This window comes from Myiozetetes cayanensis, unplaced genomic scaffold (genome assembly GCF_022539395.1).
Source record: "Myiozetetes cayanensis isolate MyiCay16 unplaced genomic scaffold, myiCay2020 scf15, whole genome shotgun sequence".
NCBI classification, from domain to species: domain Eukaryota; kingdom Metazoa; phylum Chordata; class Aves; order Passeriformes; family Tyrannidae; genus Myiozetetes; species Myiozetetes cayanensis.
This window is the reverse complement of record NW_026087159.1, coordinates 8060254-8073913: the sequence shown is the minus strand read 5'-3', so window position 1 is coordinate 8073913 and position 13660 is coordinate 8060254. Positions and strand designations below refer to the sequence as shown.

The window sequence follows — 13660 nt, the reverse complement described above, 5'->3', positions numbered from 1 at the left end:
TTGCCATGATCTCAGAGTTTTCCTGGTTCACTCCTACCGTGTGACTGAGCTTTCCTCACTTAACTTCCATCTTAGGTCTGGCCCTTCCTCAGCTGTGACATTTGGCTGGTTCCCAGACAACGGCAGAATGACTTCAAATACTTATCTCCTGAAGTTCTTAAAAACAGTTTCTTGTAGTAATTTGAGATGGAGAGTGTACAGGAATACACATGTCTAAAGGAGCTCCAGAATACTTAACAATGGCTGTTGTGAGACCTTATGCATTCCTATGCCATTTCAGTCCTTTTAACACCAAGAAACAATTTCAAGCAACACAGAAGCCAGAGAGTCTCTCTGGGTTTCTAACGTGCTTTACGTGCTGCTTAGACTTTCTCTTCACTTATCTGCTGCTGGATAAGAACAATGTTGAAAAGACATTAAAGTGACAGTCAAGATCTGTAGCTACATTAGTCATTCTGTCAGAACCCTGGAAAGAACCTCACTGAAGTCATGCAGGAAAACAATTTGTTGAAGCATCAGCTGAAGCAGTGAGTTGCAACTCATTCAAATCTCTCTGAAGTACACGATCAAGGAAACTGCTGAAGCCCTGAAAGCCACAATTGATTCTGCAAACAGGAGATACGTAAAACGAACTGAACTCGCCTCCAGCCTCTGGTATGTGATAACAATCTGAGTGTCCACCTATTTTATACCTGAAAAGCAGTCAAGTGGGAAAATATAGGATGAGTGATGTTCCCTTAGTGCAGTGACAGAACTACCCATACAAGCTGCCAGTACTTTCCTATCACCTTGTGTAATTGGTGTTTAGTTCCACCGAATGGAGCTATTCCAGACATGCACTGATCCAACCAAAATAACTATTTTGTAGCATTTTTACCTGAACCCTGAGCAATGCTTCCCCAGATCCAGAAGAGTTAAGCAATTGATGGTCTTACAGATCTTTTTGCCAAAGATAACATCCTTAAGCCTTGAAGTCTACGGTACAGCCATGAGCCTAAAAAAACCACCTTTACCTGAATAACTGGGGGATTTGAGGAACCCAGACAGATGCCAGAAAATCCATAGTAGCTCAATTGTAAATTGACTTAAATAAAATCCACCAAGTTCATCCAATCAGGGAATACCACACAATATAGGGAAAACCCATACAGGACTTTATCCTAACCCTTGTGTTCGCCTAAGGGTACACCACTATTAGCTAATAAAGAGATAAAATATGTAAAACCTTTTTTTTCCCCAAGGGGCTGGTGGAAAAGGGATCAAAGTGTTGGTCAGTGATGTTTTTTCAAATCCGGTGTCACCTGTAAGTTCTAGAGAAACAATGTGTAGAAAGAGATTCAGACAATCTGGAGCTCAGGAACAATTATCACTAAAGAAAAAAAAAAAGAATAGAAAATAAAGGTTTGGCTTTAATCTAAATATTAACCCTATTACCATGCTTCAAGCACAGTTTATTGTGTAAGTTTGGAAATTTAGGGCAGTATATCCAGGACTTGATATATCACGTATATCCTGCATATACCTGAGCTACTGATATACCTGATGTCACATGATCCTGGATATACGGGATATATTTGGATGTATTTGGGTTGATCCTGCGTATGCTTTAGCCCCTTTGCTGAGGTCCCTCCCCGGAGGCACCAGCTCGGGCTGTTTCTGTGTTACCGTGCCGTGAATAAACTGCTTTATGGAACGAGACATCTGAGACCGCCTTGGGAAACCTGGGGTCGAGCCGGCGGGGAAACCCGGTCTGACTGTGCGAGTGGGGTGTGCGGGGGAGCCCCGGGTCACCGTGGCCGCCGCCGTGAGGGGGCTTCGGTCCCGGCAGTGACAGCGACCGGCGTTGGGAGCGCGGCTCCCGGAGCGCCGCGGGGACGCTCGGACTGGCAGGTTTCTTTCACAACCTCGCCGGCACGGCAGGGTTGGGGCTTCTCCCCCGGGGGACACCGGGGACGCCTGAGGGGAGGACGCCTGAGGGGAGGACGCCTGAGGGGGTGCGGGCGGGGCTCCGCGAGGGCTGCGCGAGCGCTCCGCGGTGCCCCCTCTCGCCGCCAGGCGGCGCCCCGTGCCGCTCGCGCGCGGGTCCCGGAGCGGCCGCGCGGCGCTTCCGGCGGCGCAGGAAGGGGCGGCGCGCGCGGCCGCGGTGAGGGCGGCGGGGGCGGCCCCGGAGCGGCGGCACCGCGGGGGCTCGGGGGGCTCGGGGGCTCCGGGAGCGGGGCAGGGCGGGCACAGGACTCCGGGAGCGCTCCCCGGGAGAGCGTGGGCCGCGATGTGGCCGCGGCGGGGCCAGGACCGCGCCATCGCGGCGGCTGAGGGGGGGCCGCGGCACAGGGCTCCCCCCGCGGGGTCTGTGGCACTGTTAGCGGTACCCAGAGCCGCACCAGGGAAGCTCTTTATTGCCACCCGTTCCACCGGCCCCGTGCTGGTGCGGGAGGTCAGGGAACTGCAGCTGGGCTTGGAAATTGGAGAATGAATTAGAACCGTACGGGCTAGCGCGCTGGTGCATTTGATTCCTGTAAGGTCTCACGGTGCGTCTCCTTCCTAGGAAAAATGACTTCTGAAAGCAGCTCCTTCGTGAAGGGCATGGTGCTTGGAGGAGCCTTCTGCATGCTGGTTACACTGCTGGGACACATCAAGGTGGGGCACGGGACCAAAGCGCGAGACCACGAGCACCATCACATCCAGGCTCCCGACAAAGAGGATGTCTTAAACCTTTCTGAGGGTGAACGTATGGAGCTTAGTAAAAGTATCCGTGTTTACTGTATCATCCTTGTCAAACCGAAAGATCTGGGGCACTGGGCTGCAGCGAAGGAGACCTGGAGCAAGCACTGCGACAAGGCAGAGTTCTACAGCTCTGAAAATGTCAAAGTGTTCAATTCTGTGGCCCTCAACACGAAAGGACATGTGGGTGATGATGAGAAAAGCTTACAAGATGACGTATGAACGCTACAAGGATGAATTCAGCTGGTTTTCCTTGCGTATCCAACAACATTTGCTATTATTGAAAATCTCAAGTACTTCTTACTGAGAAAAGACCCCTCTCAGCCTTTTTACATCGGCCACGCTGTGAAATCTGGTGACCTCGAGTACGTGGATGGCGAGGGAGGAATCGTCCTAAGCATCGAGTCACTGAGACGACTCTCCAGCGTTCTTGAAGACCCCAACAAGTGTCCAGAGCAGGGAGGTATGATTTGGAAACTCGCCGAGGACAAGCAGCTGGCGATCTGCTTGAAGTACACGGGGGTGTTCGCCGAGAACGCGGAGGATTCGGAAGGAAAGGACGTCTTCAACACCAAATCCGTGGGCACCCTCATCAAGGAGGCCATGGCCACCCACCCGCAGCAGGTGGTGGACGGCTGCTGCTCTGACATGGCCATCACCTTCAGCGGGCTGAGCCCCAACCAGATGCACGTGATGATGTATGGGGTGTACAGGCTGAGGCCCTACGGACACACCTACAGCGATGCCCTCGTGTTCTTGCCCCCGGAGGGCTCGGACAACGACTGAGGTGCCGCCAGGGGAGGGGTGCAGTCGGCTCATCTCGTTGGTACTGACACGTGCTGGTACTGCTGTACAGGTTGTTTTTGCACACTGAGGGTTGGTAAAGCTCTTGATTTCAAAAGTGGAAGGAGAAATTTTTTTTTCTAACTCTTTTGTATGGAAAAAAAGCTGCTGGCTTTTGATAGAGATGGAGTGAAATGATAAAAAGATGTTGTTAATGTTTATAATGAAAGGGAATTGAGTTTATAGGGGGGGTTTGTACATGTAAATATTTATTAATGAAAATTCAAATGAAGTTTAGTCTACTCTTACAAATATATTTTTGCAAGACTTTGATTCTCTCAGTTCTTCCAGGCATTTCTAGAATGTCTTTATATCTTTCTAAGATGTACCAATAAAACTGACTACAGATTAAGTCTCAAAGACTAACTTGAAGATGTTTCTTTTACTCTCAACCACACAATACCTTGAGCTACATTGTTTTATGCAGCCGCTGCTGCTTTATGTGCAGCCTCCTAACCCAGTAAGGAATTATCAGGAAGCAAAGTGGCAAGAAATCCTTTAGGAAGTTGCAGCTTAATCATATCAAGTGCCCTTTGGACTGCTGTTTCTAAGCAGACAAAAGAAAGAGATAACTGTATTTGAGTAAGTATTAATATGGTCAGGGAGCCTGTTTGCACAAGAGTAATTGCTCATTTAAAATTTCACTCCACCTTTAAGTGTATTAGAATACAGGTTTGGTGGTGTTTCCGCTCCTGTAAGTGGTACTAATAGTGTTTAGAAGGAAGAAGATGGTTAATTGTCAGTAAAAATGTAGTTTAGATACATTTACAAAGGCTTTTAACACCAAGATGCAGAAAGATCAGCACGGGCTTGCACTCCCACCCTTGGAACTTTATGCAACACAGGTAACACAACAAAGCAACCTGCAGATCTCCCCCATACTGGGGTTGAGGTGGCCTGTGGTGGGGTTTGGGTTTGTTGTTACAGATTTGGAGTTTTGTTTTCAGGTTGGGTCTTTTGGGTTTGTTTGGTTTTTTGGGTTTTTTTTACAACTGAGGCTCAAGTCACTGGGTCACACTCCCTTCCCCTCACAGCACGTGCAAATAAACAGCACTTCAGTATTTACTCCCTATAGAATTCACTGGCCTGACATGGGTGTTCCAAGACTTAAGGAAGGTACTACATCCATCTGCTGCATCTAGGACTGTCACAGGCTTTGTTGGCACTACAATATTCATAAAACACATGAGAAGATAGTGTTATCTCACCTTTAACAGACTGTTTTAACACCCTACCCCAAGCTGCAAGGGGGCAGGTGGGAAAGTGAAACAGCTGCTTCAAATTGTTGAGAATATCTACATCTTGGTGTTTTTGTTTTAAGCATCAGGTCCTTCCTTTTTGACAAGAAGGGTAAGACAACTGCTGAAACTCCCTGACAAGCTCCCACAGCTCAGCTATTTCAGAATGTGCAAAAGGTGAGGCAAGATGCACCTTCTCGTCCTGTCAGTCAGAGCTCAGCTAAAAAAGCAAGACAAATGTCCATGATTGCTGCCAAAACATAGATAAAACCTGTATTTTTGATGTTTTGCTAAACTGATGAACAATTTAAGCCTGATTTGACTTGTATTGTCTTAAAGAATAATATATAAAGGTTAGACTCCCACTGTTGGGAATACTTTGACAAAACCAGATGAAGAAAGTAAAATTTTGATGTGTTTCTGATATTTAAGACAGTTCTGACCCCCCCACAACAACAGCAGTCATAGGAGAAAGGATGGTAGTGAACAACTCAAATGAGAATAAATCTCGTTTGTCACAGATTTGAGAGGTACTGTAAAACAACAGGAGGAAACCATGCAGAGGGAAAAAAACACAGAACACAAGGCTAGCTTGTTTTACAAAGAAAAATAAAGAAAAAACACTGAAGCACAAGCTGATTTCACACAGCACTAACCAGGAATTAGTACATAGTGGGATCCTTAAGATGCATAAAAATGTCCATCGGCGTTCTGAAGGTGTGAGGTTTGATGAAACTTTTTCTGCTACACTGCCTAAATTTTGTCTTACTCCATTGATACTTTCAGATTTATCCTGACATTTTCAGAAGCACAATCTCATAAATAATCTTACAGGAGAAACTGTAAAGTAGCACACATTAGGTAATACATTCCATCTCCCACGTTTTAATTTGGCTTTAGAATCAGATGGAGAACTCCTTGGCCACTCTCTTCTGTGAAGGTCCCAGGGTGGGGAAAGCAAACATGCAGAACAGCACCGAGACAAGGCATGGGCCCACAAAATCACATTCTGCCATTGCACAATGTATCTGTTATAATAAAGACCTGAAATATTAATAAATGCTCCCAGAGACAGTTACGAGTGGTAGACCTTAAGGTTTCCTTAGTTTATTACATGATTCCATTTTTCCATAGGCATAGCTTTGGGTATGCAGTTGCTGAACACAGGACTGGGTATCCAGACAAACACACAGTGCTGCTGACCCCAATCTGTAGCTGTAGGTACGTGTGGCAGTGTGCACAAGCTGAGATCTCTCCAACTTCCACCTGAAGAAGCTGCTCCTGGCTACACTGATAACCATCTTTTGCACTGATAACCATCATGCCATTATTTAACAGTGGTTTTGCTTCTGCTCCTAAAATAAGGCTGCAAACGGGGAGTAGGGAGCGTGAGGCACCGGGGTGGACGCGCTCCATTGGGAGCCTGCCCAGCGTTACTGTCAACTCCACTACAGCGAGAGCAATAGCAAAGTGTTGGCAGGTAGAAATCTCAACACAGCTCTAAGTCTTCAGATATGAACCAGCATAAAAGGATTTCTAGTCCACGCATCAGTCTAAGTTCATAAATCCTATGCAGACAAACGCATATTAAAAAGAGGAAAATCCTTAAGTAAAATGAAGTTAATGCCGTTAATAAGTTAAAAAAAATAACATCAAAAAAATGATTCCTCCACATTCAAGAAACATGTAGACTAACAAGATGTTAATCAGAAGAAAAAAATCTGAAATGTTTCAGAGGTTTTATAAACTGTATTTATATTTCACACACACTTTATATTGCTCTTCTAGAAGAGCATAAAAATGTAAACATTTCTTGGCTTTTTCCTCCTTTCTGTTTGAAATAGTCTACTCACAGTCCATGCAGAATCTTTCCACCAGGTATCTTCAGTCACTGAAGACTTGGGTTTAAGACAAAACAAAACAACTGTAATAAAAAGAAATCTAGAAAACTATTGTAGCCTAACAGTACTTTTGCATTCACTTGATTTATTTAGCATAGCCACAGAACAAAATAATTTGTACATTCAGTCACATTAAAAACAAGGAATTACAAAGCAGTCCACATTTAATCTAAGTGCATTCCTTTGGAGTAACAGTTCCTTTTGTTTCATTTATATGTCTTCATATGCCAAAGGCCATCATTTAAATAGTGGATATTTTCAATACCAATCCCTTTGTTGACCTTCTCACTGTGGAAGGAGGAAAAAGTACAAAAGTATTAGATAGTTAAATATTAGAGCAGTATAAAATATAATATTTTAAGTGGAAAGTGCAACATTTGTCAGCTGGAAGGGGAAAAGCTAATAATCACAAAGTCATTATCTTCAACAGCATGTGGACAAGAAACAATATTTGTTATTACGTTTGCCCACACTGCTGACTGATAAGAGGACAATATTTGCCTTCCACGTTTTGTCAACAGCCTTCCACAGTATTTTTGGTACTTCTTTGTGGGAGACAGTTCTTCAGACTTCTGCCACTTTTTTAATTCTAGCATTTCTCTACCAAAGTAGCACAGCAGTTGTGAGTCCTCCCCTCCCAGCACAAGAGGTGGTACATGACTGGAATGTGAAATTTGACAAATTCTGGTTCCAAGTGCGCCACCAACACAATCAAACACAGGTGAGCTGCCTTGCTGCTGGTTGCAGATCATCTACCCATTTAAGAAAGAATTAAAAGTGCTAAATTTCTGTGCCAAGGACTTGCAGCATGTTACAAACGTACCATCCTCTGTAGTACTGACTCTGTATCTTTTGAGTCATGTCATCTTCTAAAAATTATTAGTCTGTGTGTCTGCATTGAATTTGTGTTTATCATTTTTCCAGTACATTATTCCACCAAAAAAAAAAGTAAAAATCTAGTTTTGTCGCCTTAAACAAGACATTCTAGGAGTGAGAAAAAGTTTCATTCCCCTGGAGGATATAATTTACTGTATTTACACCAAGTGTTCTATTACTTACACAGCTTGTCCAAAAGTAATATCAGGAAGGGAAATGCTGCTAACCCAGAATTAACATATTAAATGTTGTAATCACAGCGAGAGACTGAAATCACACCGTTCCACAATTTTCTGGTTTAACCAATGTCACACAAAGAAGCAGCCAACAGGCTGCAGAGATCAGTACCACTTTGTTTTCCTCTCCAGTTCATGTTGCTTCTCACAGGAACAGGATATTCAGCTGCAAGGCTGCTGAATCCCAAGTTAGGATGAGGAATACAGAGAAGCTCGGCTTGCAGTGATCACAACACATCACTGCAGACTTAGGGCTGGGACACTTCAGTAGCTTTTCTTTCCACTTCCTCTTGGTGTCTTTTGAATCACTACAAAGAATCCTGAGTGATATAATTTCTCAACAGCTACAGCAGGTCCACATCCAGGTTGTTCCAATCCCACTCTATCCCTGTCTTCTGTAACACATTCCCTCTCTCCTTGTGCTGCTACCATTATGAGTTGGGACCGCAGTCACCCAGCACAGGAGATGATCCTGCTGAGCATTATCCCCACACAAAAGAGTGACTTGTTTGCATCAAAATCAGCTTCCTCACTGCCACAAAGGGCAAACAGGGCTGGAACCAACCAGCCCAAACCCACTGGGTGCTCCTCACATCCTGCTGCAAGACCTTACAGAACTTAAAACGACAAGGTGATTTAGCTACTTACAATATTGCACTGTGTGAAAGCCAAGAACAACTAGCACCCATTTCCGTTTTCTATCCCTTTGCCTTCTCAAATAATTTTCAGTTTATCCCCTGAACAGACCTCTGCATTTCACAAGAAGCTCAGATAGGCCAGTCAGCACATCAAGCAGGAATGCTGCATGTGGGTACAGGGCAGGCCACAGAGGAAAACCCAGACAGGCAGCCAAACACCAGCATGATTTCAGTCTCCCTGTCCCTGCACACAAAAATCACTTCACCGTTTTCAATCCTCTCAAATCCAAATTGGATCTCTTGCCCAGCCCAGGTACTTGATACAAATATGTCTGTTCAATGAAATCTTTGACAAAGGATGATCGAGCTCTAGAAATACTAACATTCAGCAGTGGTACTAATGCTGAGCACCTTAAAATCCACATTCACATGAAAAGAACTATTTGGATTCCAAATAAGTACAGAAGATACTCCCTGCCTCCTCTTCTTTCCCTGACTACCAATCAACAAAACATAATCTTAAAAAACTCTGTACTTGAACAGCACATGCTGCAACAGTGATGCAGTAACCTTGACAGTGGTGCTTATATTCCAAACTAACCTAAGAATAATGACATGGCACAGGTTATATTTCATTTTTTAAAACACTTACATGTCCTCAGCTGACATCTTCATTACTCCCACACATAATGCATGTTGTTTTCCCTCTGCCATTATTGCCTACAAATTACTGCTAAGGAAAACAGATTTCTTTTAAAACTATTTCAGAAAAGGAAAAGCAATATGAAGAAACGACTTCCAAAACACTTTCAAAAGCCCACGTTGAACTTTTACCCTTTTAGTAATTCTAAAGCTACAGCTCTTAAAGATAAGCAAAACAATGCACTGCATTTAACAACTGAATCACAGTGTGTAGAACAAAGCATGTATTTATGAACTTGGAACAGCAATTACAGAAAAAAAAATCTCCCAGCACTAAACTCCGTGTCTTCCTTTGTGCCTAACACAGAGATGACAATCTCTCCTTTCTGGAACAAAATGGCACATGTTTCTGGGGCCATTTCAGATTCCAAGGCACAGAAGAATTGGGACACAAATTTAAAAAACCAGAAGCACTAAAATCAGATGTGTCTTTTTCAAAGTTTAGCAACACATGGTACCAACAGCTGATCTTTTCCTACAGCATCTAACAACACAATCAGCACAGTTTGGTGTTATTAATGCTGTATTTGCTCAGGGTTTCCTTTCTCAGTAACATAATGAGGAGTGAATTAGCACTTTCCTCATTTTACACTTGCTAACTTCATCAGACACATAGAGCAAGTCCTGACCACAGTAAAGCTGATCCTTAACATCTTTCCAAATTCCCTAGGATCAGGAGAGAAATCTCCTTTAACTGAAGGGAATAGAAGATTGACTATGGAGGCAGGGGACAAATTACACCGCACCTCATCTACTTTCACAGTTCTGCATAAAATCACCAAGGAGCTCCACTTACCAAGGAGATGAATGGAACAGCAGCCCACCCAACAGTACAGCAGGAGCATCACAGTAAGTAAAAATATAAGAACAATGTAACCTTGCCAAATAACACCTAAACCTCTGCAGCTTTTTTCTGATTACCAGTTATTTCATGAAATCCGATTAAAATCCAAAGTAATCCAGATTATGGTCAGCTGAGAATACAAGAACAGAAATTTAACTCGTCTCACAGCAGGCAGCAATTCACAGTTAAAGAAGGATACAACGACAGTATCGACAGCAGCAGGGTAAAGCTTTGCTCCAGGAGACGTCAGGCCAGGGCACATTATATTGGCTCCACTTAGGACAAATTTAATGGCGCCTTTATCAACCTGCTGATGTGGCAGAATAAATGGGTCTAGGAGGGGAAAGATACAGCATTACAATTAATACAGGGAGATGACAACATGAATAACTTATTATCAAATCAGTTTAGAGGGGGCAATTAGATATACAGTGTGCTGTGAGGGCAGAAAGTTTGACAGTCAATCACCAGGGCTCCTGCTGGGCTGTACTGTCCCAAAAGGACACAAGTGCTGTCCCAAAAGGACACATCTTTTACCTGAGAATCAAAGGTAATCCAGCACCAGAGGCCTGTGCCTCCTGCACATTCATAGACCCACACACTGAGGAACAATTTGAACAAGTTCCCACAGGGAAAACAATCTCTCAAGTGCCCAAATACTCAGAGGTCTTTAAAAAAAGGGGTCTGTAATCCCTCAAATGTGACAGAGAAACATTTTAATGTTAAGAGGAAAAAAAAGGCAAAGATGGACAAAATTCATGAAGCTGTCAGCTCTCCAAGCCAACCTTCAAGGCACCCCCTTGAAGTATTTCCAACACTGAGATTTGACTGAATAACGTTTTTTAGGATTTAAATCAGAGTAACACAATCAAGCAGAACAGCAAGAAAAGCCATGCAAATGTAAATTGTAAAAAGTAAAAAGCATGCAGCCTAAGTTCCTACGGGAGGCAAGTACACATTACATCATTAAACCTATTACAGATCACAGAATATTTTTTTCATCCTTCTCTTCCCAGGACTTCCACCCTCAGAAAACTTACATTTGTGAAGCAACCTTAGCGTGGGGTAAAAAATCCCTTCTCTTTGCCTGAAGAACAGCAGCTCCCCATTCACAGTGAGGATTTCTATATGTTCATGACTGCAAGATTAAAAAATAATTATTCCAATAGCTACTTAAATCCTGCTATAGTTTAAATAAATATTTCACTTCACATTCTGATCTATCTTGGCACCTGAGAATTAAGACAGTCAATTAGCAAGAAAATATAAAACTAAAAATATTATCTTTTTGCATGGCTTATTCTTCAACAATGATCTCCTGCTCACTTCCTTCCTCTTCAAAAAAAAAAAATCTACAGACAAAATGCACAAATTGCATTTCTTTGGGGTTTTTGAATGTAGTGCAAAGGGTGGATAAGGAGAAAGAGCAAAAATGTACTACCTTCTACCTAGAAAAAACTTAAAATTAAATAACTTAGATAATATATGGAAGCCCAAAAATTGTAAAAAATATTACTGGAAGGTATCCAAACAAGTCTGAGCTTCCATACCCATAAAGCTGAATGTTTCCCTTCAACAACAGGCTAATCCTCGGGCAGTGCCTGAACACACTGCACATTCACTGCCAGGCAGCAGTTTAATGTTCTTCAAGCATCCTACAACAGCTCGTGCCTTCAAGAGCACAACGAGCACATGTAAACTTTCTGGTCTGGCCATAACACGAACTATTAGCTATTCAGATATGATAGAAGGCTTTCAAAAACATTAGGTTCGTCTACTCTACAAAGTCAACACATAAGGGAAGCACCTTAAAAGCAAAGCTCAAGAGAGAAGAAACTTACCATCTTACTATTTTGACTGGGTCTTTCTTTGGCATGATTTGGTTTAGCCATGGTTCAATAACAGGAAACTGGTCTATCAGTTGATTCTTGATACCTTTAATAACTGAAGTCTTCAGCTGGATACAGTTTGATACATTCTCCTTTTCATCAAATCTGTAAAGTGAGTGAAAGTTTTTCAGAAATGCACAATTTACTGCCCAAACGATACCATATCTCTGCAGCATTCTTCAGAAATTTTTAAAAACTCACTATAGAACAGCACATCAACTGTCTTAACTTTCAAATCCAGGATTTCATGGGACTTAAATCTGTCTCCTGGGAACACTGGGCAGAGGAATGGTAGGGGAGCCCCACCAGTAGGCTGTCTTCATCCCTAAACTTTGTGAATGTCCACAAAACACGTGTTTAGCCTCATAGACACACCCCGGCACACACTGTTATTTCACTCAACTCCAAGAGCACTTTGCTGGCAACACCAACACCCAGAGCCCCGTTGGGATGCGAGCCCCTCACCTCCACCAGGTAAGTACGAACGGCGCTTCGAGCCACCCCGAAGTTAAGACAAGTTAATGACTCAGCTCCCTCCGGAGGGTTTCCCATTTAACAACCGAGTGCCCGAGGCAGAGCCGGGGCCGCGCTGCCCGAGGAGGCCGCGGGGCCGCTCCCGAGCAGGGCCGAGCCCGGGGCTGAGGGGGCGCCGGGCCCGCCGGACCCTTCCCCTTCCCTCCCCCTTCCCCCGCCCCTCCCGGCCCCGGCCGCACTCACTTCTTGAACATCCTGCGGGCGGAGGGCGCCGGGCGGGGGCCGGGGCCGGGCTCCCACCGCCTCGGCGCTGCTCACACGCGGCTCCGGCCGGGCCGTGCCTCGCTCCGCGCCCGCCGGAAGCGCCGCTCCATCCCCGCGGAACGGGCGGGGCTCCGGCAGCGCCTCCCCGAGCGCCGCCGGCACCGGCCCGGCCCGGCCCGGCCCGGCCCTGCCACTGCCCCTGCCCCTGCCCGCGGGGACCGGCACGCCGCTGCCTCCGCAGAACAAACCCGCTCGACTGAATATCGGAGTGCTCGTAGCTACTGACGCCATTGAAACACAACACGGGTTGAACGGGAAGAAAACGCTGCCACCCGCAAACTAGCAGAGGCAGGAGCTCTCCGCCCGCCAGCTTCAGAACAGGACACGCGATCCCGCCACCAGCATTCTGGAAAAAAAAAAAAAAAAAAAGGGAAAAAAAAACTCCCTGGGGCCGGCCAGGGAGTCAGTCACAGGTGACAGTACCACATCCTTCAGTAGGGAGTGGGAGCAGAAGCCTGGTTTGCAGAGAAGACTTCAGGTGCCAGTACCACATCCTTCAGTAGGGAGTGGGAGCAGAAGCCTGGTTTGCAGAGAAGATTTCAGGTGCCAGGCAGAGAGATGGGCTGTGGTAGAGACAATTATGCTCTACAGTGTTTATTAGAATCACATTAGGTTTTGCTTGGTGATGGCTCCAGCAATCGTGAATAGAAAACCGCAGACAGAGGGAATTTACCACACTGCTTTTTCACTGAGGAGCAGACATGCGTTTGTTCGCTAGGCAGGTGGCTATCCTTGCTTTTTAGAGTCATGGAAATGTTACCACTGGCATAAAAGGAAGGGAGGAGAGGACGTGAAACACCAGGTTATCATTATACCAACAACCAAGTTATTTTTTCCATAGAAAATTATTAAATCACCTTTGATACTAAAACAAGTAATTAAAACCTAAGAGTTACAGCAATCATGCAAAGTAAAATCAAGTTTTATATGTGGTATTATCTATTCAACTCATGAAGTACAGCGTCAGGAACACA

At 44.7% G+C, this 13660-nt stretch overlaps 2 protein-coding genes across 2 annotated transcripts; one reads left to right on the top strand and one right to left on the bottom strand.

Moving 5' to 3' along the window:
• The first annotated feature begins 2231 nt into the window (after positions 1–2231).
• Positions 2232–3708, top strand: C1GALT1C1 (C1GALT1 specific chaperone 1). The gene is given in 3 exon segments (XM_050310528.1): positions 2232–2895; positions 2897–2966; positions 2969–3708. Coding segments are annotated over 3 exon segments (954 nt in total). The 5' UTR covers positions 2232–2550; the 3' UTR covers positions 3508–3708.
• A 3060-nt stretch (positions 3709–6768) lies between these two features.
• MCTS1 (MCTS1 re-initiation and release factor) lies at positions 6769–12748 on the bottom strand. The gene is made up of 6 exons (XM_050310529.1): positions 12606–12748; positions 11841–11993; positions 11040–11137; positions 10199–10332; positions 9106–9173; positions 6769–6991 (listed from the first exon to the last, which is right to left on the bottom strand). The coding sequence occupies exons 1-6, from the start codon at positions 12614–12616 to the stop codon at positions 6910–6912; spliced, it is 546 nt and encodes a 181-aa protein (XP_050166486.1). The 5' UTR covers positions 12617–12748; the 3' UTR covers positions 6769–6909.
• Positions 12749–13660: the final 912 nt, after the last annotated feature.

What these genes read in the sequence shown, in the direction of transcription:
- MCTS1 (XM_050310529.1), bottom strand. An exon ending in CCAGTCAAAATAGTAAGATG is followed by an intron (nt 11,138 to 11,840) that starts GTAAGTTTCTTC and finishes TTAATCTTGCAG; the next exon opens with TCATGAACATATAGAAATCC. An exon ending in CTGCTGTCGATACTGTCGTT is followed by an intron (nt 9,174 to 10,198) that starts GTATCCTTCTTT and finishes AGTAATTTGTAG; the next exon opens with GCAATAATGGCAGAGGGAAA.